General features: G+C 36.2%; 1 protein-coding gene across 1 annotated transcript in view; it reads left to right on the top strand.

Annotated features, from left to right (window-relative positions):
* Positions 1-14,992, top strand: part of cyst (rho guanine nucleotide exchange factor 18 cysts) — a 1,099,804-nt gene that overhangs the window by 1,048,744 nt on the left and 36,068 nt on the right. Inside the window, 5 exon segments of the mRNA XM_067081809.1 lie at positions 908-1,025; positions 2,950-3,023; positions 5,960-5,992; positions 10,268-10,461; positions 14,481-14,558. Of these exon segments, the coding sequence (XP_066937910.1) occupies positions 908-1,025; positions 2,950-3,023; positions 5,960-5,992; positions 10,268-10,461; positions 14,481-14,558 (497 nt within the window).

Here is a 14,992-nt window from a genome sequence, read left to right on the forward strand (position 1 = left end):
TTACGTATTTCAAGCCTTTGTTCTTTTGCACTTGCTGTTAAATTCTAAGTCTGTCCTTTTTAGGGCCGGCGTAGTAAAAGCGGTCGTGCCTAAGTACCTACCTTGGAATTGTGAGGAGTAGTGGAAAGTGTATTTATATAATGCGAACGATGCTCACTTACCAGTTAACGCATACGAGACCTTTCTTGCTCCTTGGGAGACACGTTTTTGTGAGAGTCTCCCACCACGAGCTTTGAGAGTTTTATGCTTCGTTATGACACGTTGCCACTTTGATGATGTTTCTATATAAATAACGGGGATAATGAAAAGAGTATATCAAAGCACAAATAATTATATTTCGGTCAACACACAAACATTCACGTACACAAACGTAGTTGAAACTTCGGGATAATTAAAACAGCACTGCAACCATTCTGTAACTCAGACATCATCATCTGTTTGACGATCAAGGACAATGTCCCGCAGTTTTGTAGGAAAATTTACCGTAAAATTTTTCTCCTGTACTGAGTCTGTGTCGAATGTAATTGTCATGTTGAAATGTTAAAGTATTATTCTGCTTATTTTGAATCGTCATTTTCCATTATGCGGGTAATTGGTTTTGTGGGAGTTTGCGTAACAGTATTGTGGTCTTGTCTCACATGAAATTATTAATAATTTGTATTGATGAGGTTATTCCTTCTTGATTTGGACTGTATTCCTAAGTGTTCTTATGTTTAAGTAAAAGAGTGAGTACTTTATCGATAATGGAGAGAGAGAGAGAGAGAGAGAAATGTGCTGATGTCCATTATACATTCTGCGATGGCAAGACTACCTACACCTGTTAAGCTGAAACTCTTCGTTTAAATTTATTTTTCGTCACAATTTGTTTGTGAATTATTAATATTAATTTCATTTCCTCCTTCCACAGGACAAAGACAAATTCAAGAAGAGCTCCCACCACTTCGTGGCTGTCTGCTACAGCAACTCGGCCACGTGCGATGTCTGTAGCAAGCCTATGACCAACAAACCAGCTCTCAGATGTGAAAGTAAGTCTTTTGGTGGGGAGGCGGTCAACTGAAGCACAGTTGACGTAGGTTTTGTGATTCAGTTTCTTTCCGGGAAAGAATAAAATTTCTCTCTCTCTCTCTCTCTCTCTCTCTCTCTCTTTTATAATAGCCCTCTCTAATTAAATTTCTTTCTATGAAAGAATAATTCTCTGTCTCTCTCCAAACCTTTTCGCATTCAGTTTCTTTCTGTGAAAGAATAATTCTCTCTCTCTCTCTCTCTCTCTCTCTCTCTCTCTCTCTCTCTCTCTCTCTCTCTCTCTCTCTCTTACAAGCCGTTTCTGAGTCAATATTTTTCTGTGATAGTACAGTATTCTCTCTCTCTCTCTCTCTCTCTCTCTCTCTCTATATATATATATATATATATATATATATATATATATATATATATGTATGTATGTATGTATAATATATGTATACATACATATATATATATGTTTTTGTTAAATTAATCTCAGCTGGTCACTACGAAGTTGTTGTCAATGTGAAACAATTAAATGAAGAAACCTCCATTTTTCTGGGGGGTTTCAAATCTGAGTACAAAAGAAGCCTCATTCCTAGTTAATATTAGCTGCTGTTTACACCAGCTCACTGTTTGTCCGAGAGAGTTGGGTGTCGCAGGAGGAGTTGTTCAGAAGTTTCCCCTTAGATGGCATTATTAAAACTGAACTTTGTCGATAGATCAGACCTCGGGTGAAAGTTCTCAACTAAATTTTGATGACGAATAGTTTATGAGAGAGTGATGAGGATTGGACGAGCTACATAATGATCTGAGGATTGGGCAGACAACGTAAAGATTTGAGGGTTGGGCAGACAACATAAAGATTTGAGGATTGGACAAACGATGTAATTTTTTGAGGATTAGAGAAATGATTTGATGTTTTGAGCATTGTGCAAACGACTTAAAGATTTGAGGATTTGACAAATTAGTTAACTATTTGAGGATTGGAAAAACTAGCTAACGATTTGAGGATTGGACAAATGGCTACACGATCTGATGATTGGAAAGACGACTTAACGATCTGAGGATTGGAAAGACGACTTGACGATCTGAGGATTGGAAGACGACTTGACGATCTGGGGATTGGCCAAACTACTTAAAAATTTGAGGATTGGACAAAAGATTTCATAATTTGAGGATTGGAAAGACGACTAAACGATTTATGGATTGGACAAACTACTTGACAGCGTGAGGACTGGACAAACGACTTAAAAAATCTTGTTGGTTTCACCAGCAGTACTTTCGTAGCCAATCTCTCTCTCTCTCTCTCTCTCTCTCTCTCTCTCTCTCTCTCTCTCGTACTGTATCGAGTAAGCAAGCCTCTTTATTTGTAAAGGCCAGTCTTTAAACTTTGTGATAAAAGGTCATTAATCATTTTAATCCTAAAATAAAGCCAAGTCTTTGAACTTCTGCATATCAAAAGAAGATAAATGGGCTCTGCTTTGATCGGTAATTAGGACGCTATTTAAGACATACGTTTTTACAACGTCTTTACTTTTATTATTTTTATTCTTGCTATTTAATTCTCTCTCTCTCTCTCTCTCTCTCTCTCTCTCTCTCTCTCTCTCTCTCTCTCTCTCTCTGGTCTTTACGATTAGTATTTTTATTCTCTCTCTCTCTCTCTCTCTCTCTCTCTCTCTCTCTCTCTCTCTCTCTCTCTCTCTCTCTCTCTCTCTCTCTCTGTGAAAAATTTTCCAGTGAAATATAGAAATTGGGTGCTTTTATATTTAGTACACCTACTTGACGTTAGCATACAGTGGATGTATGCTGACGGATACACACCATTCTCTTTAGTAATCTTTTATAGAAATTACTTGTTGCATAAAGAATTATAACAAAAAAATTTATTCGTTATTGCTCTTCCCAAGTTTATCAAGTTATTTAATTTATTGTGTTGTTTTTCAGCGTGTCAAGTCTGCGTCCACGAGAACTCTTGCAAAGACCAGATCTCAGACTGCTCCAAACTCAAGAATCCAAAGGTGAGTTCTTATTTTTGATGTCCTCATATTACGGCCGATGGGAGAGGCGACCTATTGCTCCATTTTAGCCCAGGCCTGAAGGTGATATTAAAATAGTCATCAACAGAGTGATTTCTCCACCGGGGAGCTCGAAATTGTTATTTGGGATTTATAAGATATACAATGTTTATTGAAAGCTTATGGATGTCTTACTTGAGGGGTTGTGTATGTGCAATTTTTTTTTTTAATTATGGAAGCAAGAGGTATTTTTAATGGATAAATGTTATTGAGAATAGCATTGCATTTTCAATTTCTCCGGATGAAATGTGTCAGTAGGTGGTGTGTGTGTTTATGCTTTTGATAAAAGTTCTTTTTTCAGTATTATTTAAAATGCTTCCTTAAAAAATAAATAAAAATGAGATTAGGGAACATCTGTGATTTTCACAAAGGGAAGTGACGATTAAATTTAACAAAGACGCCGAATGTGAACTTTTATTATCATGATACTAATTAGGATTTTATCCCTGAATCACCACTAATATGGGTATATCATTGCCTCTTTATACTGCAGTAGAAATGTAAATTGGTCGGTTTTCATAGAATCCCAGTGATTGCCCCCAAACTTTCATCTGTACTTGCGGCCCTATGTAGATATTTCTGAAATATGAAATCCTTTAATGTCTCACACGCTTCCCCCCCCCCCTTTACCTGTATGTAAAGTAGAATTGTACAGTCTCTATTGCAAAGATGTAAATGATGTGAATTTAATGTGCTTATTCCCCTCCCATTAGCTTTGTGCCTTGATTATATTAAATGTGCCCTCAAAGTTGTATTTGCGGATTACTTTTTTTCCCAGTTATGGTTATAGTCATGGTGTGAACTTGTGTGTATACTTCTTGATTTTGTTTCTTGTGTAGTGGTAAGCAAGGTGGAAAATGTGAACTTGGGAAATAATTTGAGTGTGTATGTGTATGTATATGTGTATTATATATATAGATTATATTTATATGTATGTACGTTTGTTTGTATATTTACTGTGAGTATATGTATATGCATGAGAGAGAGAGAGAGAGAGAGAGAGAGAGAGAGAGAGAGAGAGAGAGAGAGAGAGAGAGAGACTTTTTTTGTACGTTGATCGCACCTTCAAAAGATGATTCGTATTTTGTATAAGTGTGTAAAGCAGTACTTTGCCAAATTTCAATACTGAAATTTCAAATGTTATGTATGTCTGTGTACGAATGGGAATGCACATTCACATAGGTGCATCCGTCTTGCTGTGAACGTCTTCAGGATGCATCCACGTAAAACATATCAACCATAGCATATGTATGCCCTAAACTGTTGATATCGTAATGGGGTAAAAATTTCAGAAGGTTTGAACAGGTATACGACAGGATAACGGAAAAGCTTTTTCGTTGAATGAACTTCAACAAGAGCAGTCCTTCTTAAGTCACTTGCATGAGCTGGAGCTTTTACTAAAAAAAAAAAAAAAAAAATAGGCGTTACAAACAATGGTTTGTGTAACTGCATGTTTTGTTAGTCTCGGTGCACGATGCAACTTTCAGAAGAAAGCATTGCACGAAGCGAGTAGTTGAATGGTTGCAAGCTGTTGCTTGACAGCAATTAAAACTGTTTGTTGTTAGATTAAGCTTGGCGCTTTCACATATGAGCACCTTTTAGATATATTTGAAGCTGAATGAAAGTCCTTAAAAAATTTCGTAAAAACAACTGTAAAGTTTGTTTATGGAAGTAAGTTTAAACGTTGCTTTCAGATCAGCTGTTGCAGTCAGCAACTGCTCACGACAAATCAACCACTGAGAGCAGTGAGGGAAGGGAGTGTTACGAGCATTTGGTCTTGAGAATTTAGTGAACATTATGGACAAGTTGATGTGGTCCTCCTGTTATTTATACTTTCACATAGAAATAGAAAAAGTTAATATGATCATGTGCATTGCTTTCATTCAATGAATGCTCTTATGTGAAATGATTGTCAGTAAGCTTTCACTAAAAAGTGAATGAAAAAGTGAAGTAGGTTGTAGTAAAAGAGGTAACAATAGTTTTTAGATTAATCTAAAGTAATTGAGAAAGAAGTTTAGGGCCGTGATCTGTGGGGTCAGGAAGCCAGTGATTGTCAAAACTGTAAATACATGGCAGTATGTTTGTATAAATGAAGAATGATCGAAAGCTACGTGTTCGAAAAAAAGGACTGATTTTTAAGAATTTAAATTATAGGTAATAGTATTACATGACAGACTATTGTAGTTTGCTTTAAGGTAACGTATGAGAAAAAATTCTGTTTAAATTATAGGTAATAGTATTACATGACAGACTATTGTAGTTTGCTTTAAGGTAACGTATGAGGAAAAATTCTGTTCTCTAGGTAGTCAGTAGATCTGAATTGATTTTTTTATATTAAAAAATGGCCGCAAAAGAAAAAGAGTGCATTGTTTTAGTACTTTGTTTATTGATGCTTGAGTGGAAAGCATGGCCCACGTTTGGTGTGATAGATTTTCACACTACGTAATGAGAGAGAGAGAGAGAGAGAGAGAGAGAGAGAGAGAGAGAGAGAGAGAGAGAGAGAGATGGGCTCGTAAGAAAAGCCAGTGAAGAATTACCTATGTAAAGTATATCGTCTGTGGTCGTTTTATCATTAGTTGTTGTGTTTGACATAAACAGAATAGTAAATTGTGTTGTGTTGTTATTGTGTTGCACATTGAGCTTTTATGTACTCCCACGTACGCACATTATCAATAGGCATTTTACTCATTTTCCACTGTACACCCCGTTGCTTTTAATTTCCCCATTTACAAGTAATCACAGGAAGGCACCTTTGAGTACACGATCAGTCAGCGCCTCCTTGAAACTGACGTCCTGAACGATTGGTTAAAAAAGAATAAGGTTTATTTTCTTTTGTTTGTTGTGGTAAGTTTGTGATCACAATCTGTTTGTGTTTCTAGCACATCCAGTTGGCTGCCGGACTCACAACACTGGTGAGCTATATGTGTTTTTATCACTCCCTCCCACCCCCTTGTCTCTCTCTCTCTCTCTCTCTCTCTCTCTCTCTCTCTCTCTCTCTCTCTCTCTCTCTCTCTCTCTCTCTCTCTCTCTCACTTGCAACTGACCCATCCCTCCCTCCCCATGTGACACATGTCTCGGGTAATCCCTGTAGTCGCAAAATTTTTTACTGTAGATTGCAGATTTTTCATCCATGGCGGTTCTCTGTTAGCGTACATTTTTTCCCCAGGCATTTGCACATTCCACGTAACGGTACTGTTTGCTCATATTTGATTTGTGGGATATAAATTATTTTTTAATATTGTTTGCTTTGGCCCTTCGATTCAACATGATTATAAAAGTTATGTGCTTTGTAATAAAAATTACGTATTTAAGAGACTCTGGATCATTAAATAAATGTCTTTACAGGTTTCTAACTTAGAAGACTCGTTAGAAAATGAAACGGGAAGTAAATCATATATATATTTTTTTCAGTAATTCAACTAAATTAAATATAACAAAGGGTATCTCTTGGATCACTCATTCACATAGACCTTGACCCGTATTGTGACCCATTCATGTTCGTATCAGACACCTTAGGTCAGTTGAATATTCATGAAGAATAACTCTCATGATGTCTCGTAAAATACAACGGTAAAACGTGGAATGTGCAAAATGTTTGAACGTCATTTATGTCCGGTTGTCTGTCAGTTTCTATACAGTAGATTGCAGACACTACCCTGATTCTTTTTTTTTACGGAAATCTCCGTAGGTGTTAGTGTGGGTAATATCTTTTTGAGTAGAGTCGAATTTTGTGTACCTGATAAATCCTTTTGAGACTTGGAAATTCCACTTGATTACGTCAAGTTTCCTACTAAAAGCCCGCTTGATTGGCTGTGCCGTAGGAACTCGTTTCCTGGCATTGTTCAGTATTACGCCCCTAAACACCCCCCCCCCCTCCACTAGCGCCAATATGTATTTTCTTTACCCGTGCAAAAAAAAAAAAAACCCTCTTAAGGAATCATGTAAATTATATCTACTTTTTCGTATTTGGAGTTCGAGTCTTTTATCAGGTACACCCAGAGCAAATGTTTATATATATTGTTCTGCTCGATGTATGGGAGTAGGTTAGTTTCAAGTCCTCCATTTTTAGAGCCGGTGTAGATCTGTTCACTTCCTGTACCGTTCTGTCTTTTGTAGTCATCATTGTTATAGATAGAAGCTAGAGATCGTATTGTTGGTCGGCTGTGGAGTTTCGATTTTTTAAATGTTGTAGTTAATAGCTCTGCTATTATTATTATCATTATTATTATTATTATTATTATTATTATTATTATTATTATTATTATTATTATTATTATTATTATTATTATTATTATTATTGATGAAATTAAATCTGCATGTCTTCTCATGATGTACAATTGTCACTACAAGCAGAAAATGGGATGTATGTCTCCATTCATTATTTAATCTTTTTAGAAGTCTGTTTGCATAAGCAGTAATTGTTAGTGACCACTGAAGAATAGAACATTATAAACTAACAATATACTGAAGATGCTTTCTCGGTGTTTTTTATATTTGATAAGCTAAAATTAATTGACGTTATACAGGTGCCACATAATATTGAGGTTTGTCATTTACAATAACTTATATTCTCTGTAGTCACAGTTGTGTTGAAATTCAATATAAACTGTGACTTCGTCTTACTGACAAACAGGTCATAGATGACGGTTCTAGACTTGTACGTTTCGGTTTTTTTTTTTTTAGAGAGAGAGAGATAAAAAGAGTTCGAAAAGCCAGACAGATGACATAATACACTTTAATCCCTTTCATTTTTTTAAGATATACATTTTTAGCTTTCAGGAGTTGTAAAGAGATAATTCATAAAACAGGTTTCGTGACCTTAAACGAATAGATTTTACAGTACGCAAAAGTATTACAAATATCTGGTTACAATTTGCTCTGAAATAGTGAAATCCCCTGCTAGCATGACGCCGGTTAATTCTGACAACCGAAAGGTGCGCATAAATTTTGTAGTGATTCAGGCAGGAAGTTGACCAAAGCACGTTAAAGGTTATTCTAGCTAATCAGAAAATGAACATCAATTATTCTAACATTCCAAATGTTTGTAGTTCATTGCAGGAACGGAGTTAATTTTGCTAGTGAAAACAAATCAGAAATCAGTGATTTTTAAACGCTGCTGAATGACCTTACTGTTTGGCGTAATGAATGGATGAATTAAAGGATACTTGACGATCTTTTTGCATAATTTAATTTCATTGTTCGTCTTGAGTAGAAAGAGGTAATGGAAGTCTAGCTTTTAAAAATTAAGTCGAAAAGGCTACAAGAGGCTGAAAAGTCGATTTTTATATTAGATACTCTCTTTCTTATCGCATTAGTGATGTTATTCAACGCAATTTCAAGACGCATGTATTTTGAAAATTCCCGGACTCGTGAACGGGAAATAAACTCTACGGTGTTTACTACCCGTATTTCACTAACTAGTAAATGGTCGGGAATACCTTTGCATAGGTAAAGTATATATTTCAGACTTCGGACTACAGTACTTTCTATAGTGTATTAAAGGGCTGAAAATTCACTGATTGACTTAACATTAAACGTACCAGACTGATTGACTTAACATTAACGTACCAGAACTCATGGATATAGAGAAAATTCATTTACGCGTCGTACCAAGAGTTAGAAAAATAATAGTGTGGGTTTCGGCCACGCCTTTTCCAAAGGAGCTAACTTTTATCCATAAATATTGTTTTAAGTAATTATGATCATAACAATACTCCTCGTAGAGATTAGGTTTTTGTAAATACTTTTTAGCCAAACTATTTATAAAGCTGTAACAATAGTGTAAATGCTTTATCTCGCTCTTGTAGCTGTCTATATATATATATATATATATATATATATATATATATATATATATATATATATATATATATATATATATATATATATATATATATATATATGTATATATATATATATATATATATATATATATATATATATATATATATATATATATATATATATATTATAGTTTATATATGCATATATAGAATATAAAATCACATATTTCGCAAGGCATTGTCCATAACATTGAATAAAAGCTTGGATGTAAAAATATCTATGTCTGATTTTTATTTGACTTTTTTTAGTAACGTAACTAAAACCTGTGGCGCTAGAGATGTTATAAAATTTCAAACTTCTAATTAACAGTGTTGAAGTTAAATCTAAAACTACGCACTTATAGTAGATTAGTTCATCTTTTTGTGGCAGTATTGCTGAATTTACTAAATACAGGTTTTCATATCTATTTTGCTCTGATGCTTATTTTAATCATTTATCCACCCCACCTGTATACTGCTACTTATTTTACTACGGTTGGGGTATTTATCAGTATTGTCGATTTTACCTGTTAAGACATTTTACATTTATTCTTTTTCATATTTCTTGTAATTCTGTTGTCAGTGTTATTTTAAATACTTGAACGTAACTTAATTTTATAATATTTAAAGTGTAATTTTTGCATGTTTTGTTATTGTAGTTATTAATTACTTCTAATAATTCTCACTACATCCTCCGTATTTTGCACGTAACTCGAACGTATACAGTGACGCATGATAATTGAGTAAGACGTTCAAAATCTGACGTAACAGGCGATGCTTATTTGTAACTGTACTTACACAGTAGCGTTTTGGTTAACAGCTATTAAATTTTTTTGTTAACTTCTCAATAATAATAATGTTAGCCTGATGAAATCGCCATAATATGTCTCCGAGTACATACCGCTATACATCACTGTCGATTTCTTTGCCCAAATATCTACTTATCATATAAATTGCCATCTTAATGCGGCATTTGCATACTTAAGATCTCATTACATCTAACTACTCGTGTTTACGTTTAATCTTAATGCTCTTTTGTAGCATCGAGATGGTTATGGTAATTAGCATTTAAGCAGTCATGTTTATATAGCGTCTGTATAATCTGGTTTGTTTAGTATCTGAATCATTACCCCTAAGAGATATCTGAGTGCCCTTGTTTTCGTTACAAGGATACGTAGCATATATATGTATTTTTACGTAGTAGTTTGTTTACAATACGTACAGGTATTATGTATGATATATTTATGTACTTAGAGTATCGTGCAACTCACTTTTCCAACCTGTCTATGTACTGGTGTTCCGTAGCACATAAATATTGTGTTCTTCGTAGCAATTGTACTCACACTATCCTTTGGGTTCCTGTAGGTCATACAGAAGCCCGGGGGCACAGTGGGCTTGAGCACCAACACGAAGAGCGCTAGTTTGGGGTCCTACGCCGTCTCGGGCACGGGCGTGGCTCCTGGGGCCTCGAAGTCGCAGACGGCGGCCGTCGCTCGCTCCAGGTCAGCGGCAGCTCATTCCTCTTCGCCGACTCGCCCCACCAGTGTGTCTTCGCCAAGGTAAGGAAGGAGAAGAAAAGGAAGAAGAAAAAATTCTTTGGATTTTTTTTATATATATATTTTTTTTGGATGCCTCTGATCTTCAACCATTAATAGGACAAATGTTTGGGTTATTTTTTTCTTTTCTTGTTTTTTCCTTTTTTTTTTTATCCAGAGGCAATATAGAAAGGAAGGGATAGTACAAGGGGGGAAGTTTGGATTTTTTTTTCTTTTTTGGATGCCTCTGAACCATCTATAGGACAAGTGTAATTTTTTGCATTTTTTTTTTTGTAATTTTTTCGCATTCTTCAGAGGCAGGCTTGAAGAAAGGAATAGAGCAGCAGTTGTTTGTTTTTATTTTAATCTTGAGTTGACCTATTGCTTGATAGTGGCATAAATACTTTCCATACGTTAGTGAATAGTAGAAGAAGCTATCTATAAACGCAAAAGCGCAAAGCGCATTCATCAATGCGCCCTAGAGACTGAGTATACTTCTGTTTTAAATCACATTATTTAACTGCCAAAGGTCTGAAGTCATTTGCACGCATTAGTAAGTTTGAGAAGACGACGTTACGTCAAGTCTTGCAGTGAGTCTGCGCAGTGAATCTGCGCACATTACGCAGATTGTTGTTCTAACGTGGTTTAGATTTGTGTGTTAAATGACGTCAGTCCTTTTGCACTTTTCACATTTCCTAGATGATTTCTTCAGGACATAGAGAGTAGTTCAATAGTTTAAACCTCGTTAGAACCTTGTGGTGGCTATAACACAACGAGGGTTGACAGTAAATAATATTCAGTAAAACAAAATGAAAAAAAAACAAAAAAGTACAACCTAAATAAAAGAATTTCCTCATTCAATAAGTTGGTTGTGTTTTCACTTTGTTCCGCAACAATTGTGCATTTTTGTCATTAGTTTTTTTCCTTCGTCTTTTAGTTTTTGATTTCTACATTCGTGCGGTTTTTTGTGTTCACCTTTTTTTTTTTTTACTTCGTTTACATATTGGCGAATCTCAGTCTTCAGTCTTATTTGAATATGACATTCATTTCCTTACTCGATTTCTTTTATCAGTTTGCATCTTGAAAATTGAACTGTCCCCCGCCCCTTCCCCCTTTCCCTTTTACCCCCTTTGGACTGTAATACGCTCTGATGTAATGAAAGACTGTCCTGGGCATTTGTAATTTGCCATATTGCACCGTTTGCTTAAAAAAAAAAATCAAAAAAAATTAAGCGTTTCTGCTAAAAGTCGTATTTTTGGGGGGGACTGGTTTACCTATTTGCTTTTAGATATTTGTTGTTTTTATTGTTGTTGTTGTTGCTGCTGCCCACGCTGACAAAGGCGTCCCTTTGATGTGCCAAAAACAAAGAGCTGAATCTAAAGCAATAACCGATCTTTTTGTTGGTCTGACATAAATAGGTAAACCGGTCTCGTTCGGTTGGCTGCCTGGTATTATGATTTTCAAGTTTTGCCATATTGGATAAGTTTGCCACGTGATAGTTTTATTTTTTTATTTTTTTATTTTGCCAACGTTTTGATAACCAGTTCATTTTGCTGCTTCTTTTTTTTTAAATATTCTTTCTCTCTCAGAGACATGATGTGGTCAGCATCGTATCACACCAGCGGGCAGGGGACGTGTCCGATGGAAATATCTGTTGCATTATCCAAAATAAATTTTCAAAAATATCCCCCCAAAAATTTTCCACAATTAGCGAAATAATTTTTTCCGAGATGAAATATCTCTAAAAAGTTTTCACAGTTGACAAAGTATTTTCTTGCCAAGATATCACAAGACACGTCCGTTGCCCACGCAGTTTTTCGTTTTTTTAGTACTGGCAACAACGAGAACCTTTTGAAACACACATAGCAATGACGCCTTAGCTTGCGACTAGAGGTGTGATGAAGTCACTGCATTTATCACTGTTTATTAGAGAGTCAATGCCTCTTAGTTTTTTTTCCGCATATTCAGTATGATTCCGTTTTTTCACACAAGCACACACCCAGTTTGGTCCACACGCTCTTCTGGCGTAATCATAATTGTTTTGAGACGTTTGTCATTAGAGAAGTATTGTTTGTTTTTTATATAAGGGTGTCCTCAGGTGAATCAAGCGAGAACAGACAGGGAAGCATGTGAAACCTAGTAAAAAAAAAAAAAAAGAGAGATTTAGTCACTTCGACCACTTTGGGTAGCAAACGAGAGACTGTGGACCTCCAATTTTGAATTTTTATTTTTTGTATTAGTTTTTTTTTTTTTAATTTTCCATCACAATTCATCACTGCATGCCCGAAAGCACTAATCAGAGAGACAAAGAAGTCGGCAGAAATTTTCATTTGGGTACACGTACACCAAGCAGGGGGTTTTGCGGGCACGCGAGCACGATCCACGCAACAAGCGCGCAATTTGGCGCCGCTGATGCTGCTGCTTCTTCTTCTTCTTCTGCTAGTTCAGCTGTAAGTCCGTAACATGCTCAGAAGGTCAAAAGCCTTCTCCTGTCCAGTTAACGCCTCCAAGTGATATATATTGCCCTTGTTTTTTTTTTTTTCCTAGAGTCACTGTATCATCTCTGTTGCCTTTTGAAGTAAGTATTGTTGATAGCAGCGAGGCCAGACCGAATGGGTCGCGCTTCAGATATTGTGTGTTCAAGGGCGCTCCGCTGCTGAGGGTGTCTTTCTTTGAAGGGCCGAACTCCAGTGGTAGCCGTTCTGTATATATATACATATGGTTTGTAGGTCACCAGAATCAAAGTATTTTTTTATGTATCCATACAGCAATGTTTGGACGCTTTCACTTATTATTATTATTCTTGCCTAGCTAGTGAAAGATTCCTTCTTGGTCTACTGCTTATATCCCAAATGTCCTATTTTATATTTTATTTCGTTGTTTTGCGATTAGCTCCCTTCTTTATCAAATTTACCCTGTTATTTTCGTGTATACATTGCATATACTCTCTCTCTCTCTCTCTCTCTCTCTCTCTCTCTCTCTCTCTCTCTCTCTCTCTCTCTCTCTCTCTCTCCCCTGCATTTTGCGTCTTTCTTTTGATCAGTTTTTCGCGACGTTTTTCATTTGCACACCGGATTTTTTTTTTTGTTATTGTTTTATTACATTTTCCTGTTGTCACTTCAAAACGTATTTGTTGTCAACTGGAAAGTGTTTTTATTTGTTTTTCGTTCTTGATAATTTGTAGGTGAAAACAATCAATCAAAGTATAACCGCTCTCTAATACTTAAGAAGCCACAGATAACCATCACACAATGATGACTGAAGAGAACCTGGCGGAAATTTATTCTCAAGGAAAAAGAAAGGGAAGTTTTAGGAGAGAAATATGAGAAAGAAATTTACTAAAAGAATAATTAATTTTTTTGTTAATTGATAGAAATAGGTAAATGCATATTATTGGTCACTGTTAATTTTTTTGAACATAGTAACAGGTTGCAAGGGACCCTTGTTTCATGTTTTTGAAATGGGAAAGTAATAGGTTTGAAAGGGGGAATTGTTCATGCTTTTGAAATAGGAAAGTAGCAAAAGAAAGGGAGCCAATTCTTGTTTTTTGAAAAGGGAAATTAACAGAATTTGAAAAGGACCCTTTTTCATGTTTGTTGAAAAGGGGGAAAGTAACAAAAGAAAGGAGACCTTTTGTCATGTTCTTTGAAAAGGGAAAATAACAAAAGAAAGGGGACTTTTTTTTCATGTGCTTTGAAAAGGAAAAGTAACAAAAGAAAGGGAGCATTTTTTCATTTTTTTTTTTATTGAAAAGGGAAAGGTGGATGTCTTTTGATAAGCTGATGTTGTTGATGTTGTTGTTGTTGGGGTGTATGTGTTTTTTTTTTGTCACTGTACAAAAAAAGGGGGTGGGTGGTGTTCCCCACCACTAAAACCCATTGCTCCCCCATCCCCCTCCTCCTCCTCCTCCTCCTCCCCTATTCCCTGCCTTATGCCCAATGCCCCCATCATTCCCCACCCCCACACCCCTACAACAGTGGATGATGCTTGTTGTCTAGGCCCGCGAGGCCCGCTCTGCTAATCCCCCGAACCGCCCCCAACAGTGGCTGTGTGTCCAGCCCGGTCCGAAGGCTTTCCGGCTTCTCTCAGTGGAAGCGAGTCGCTACCAAGTTGGGAGTCAAGTAAGTTTTCTAAATATGTGTGTGTGTGTCTCCGTGTGTCAGTGAGAGAAAGCGCGCGTGTGTGTGTGTGTGTGTGTGTCTGTAACCGCTGCTGCTGCAAGCTGCAACTTTCCATTTGTTTTTTCTTTCTCTCCCCCCTTCCCCTCCCAGTCCCGTACTCACTTTCAAGTATGATTTATTATTGTATTTTTTCCTTCCTTTCTTTGTTCTCTCTCTGTGATCGTCACCTGCTCTGCAACGTCCACTTACTGATCGTGATTCCTCCTTTATAATCTTTGTATCTGCAACTCTTCATTTTGTTTTTCTCCCTCCTCCTCCTCCTCCTCCTCATCCTCCTACCCACTCTTTCGTATGTCTTATTATTGTATTTTTTCCCTTTCTTTCTTATGCTGTGATAATCACCTTGTGCATCGTCCACCTTATTGGCTCATGAT

Source organism: Macrobrachium rosenbergii, chromosome 37, assembly GCF_040412425.1.
Source record: "Macrobrachium rosenbergii isolate ZJJX-2024 chromosome 37, ASM4041242v1, whole genome shotgun sequence".
Taxonomy (NCBI): Eukaryota; Metazoa; Arthropoda; class Malacostraca; order Decapoda; family Palaemonidae; genus Macrobrachium; species Macrobrachium rosenbergii.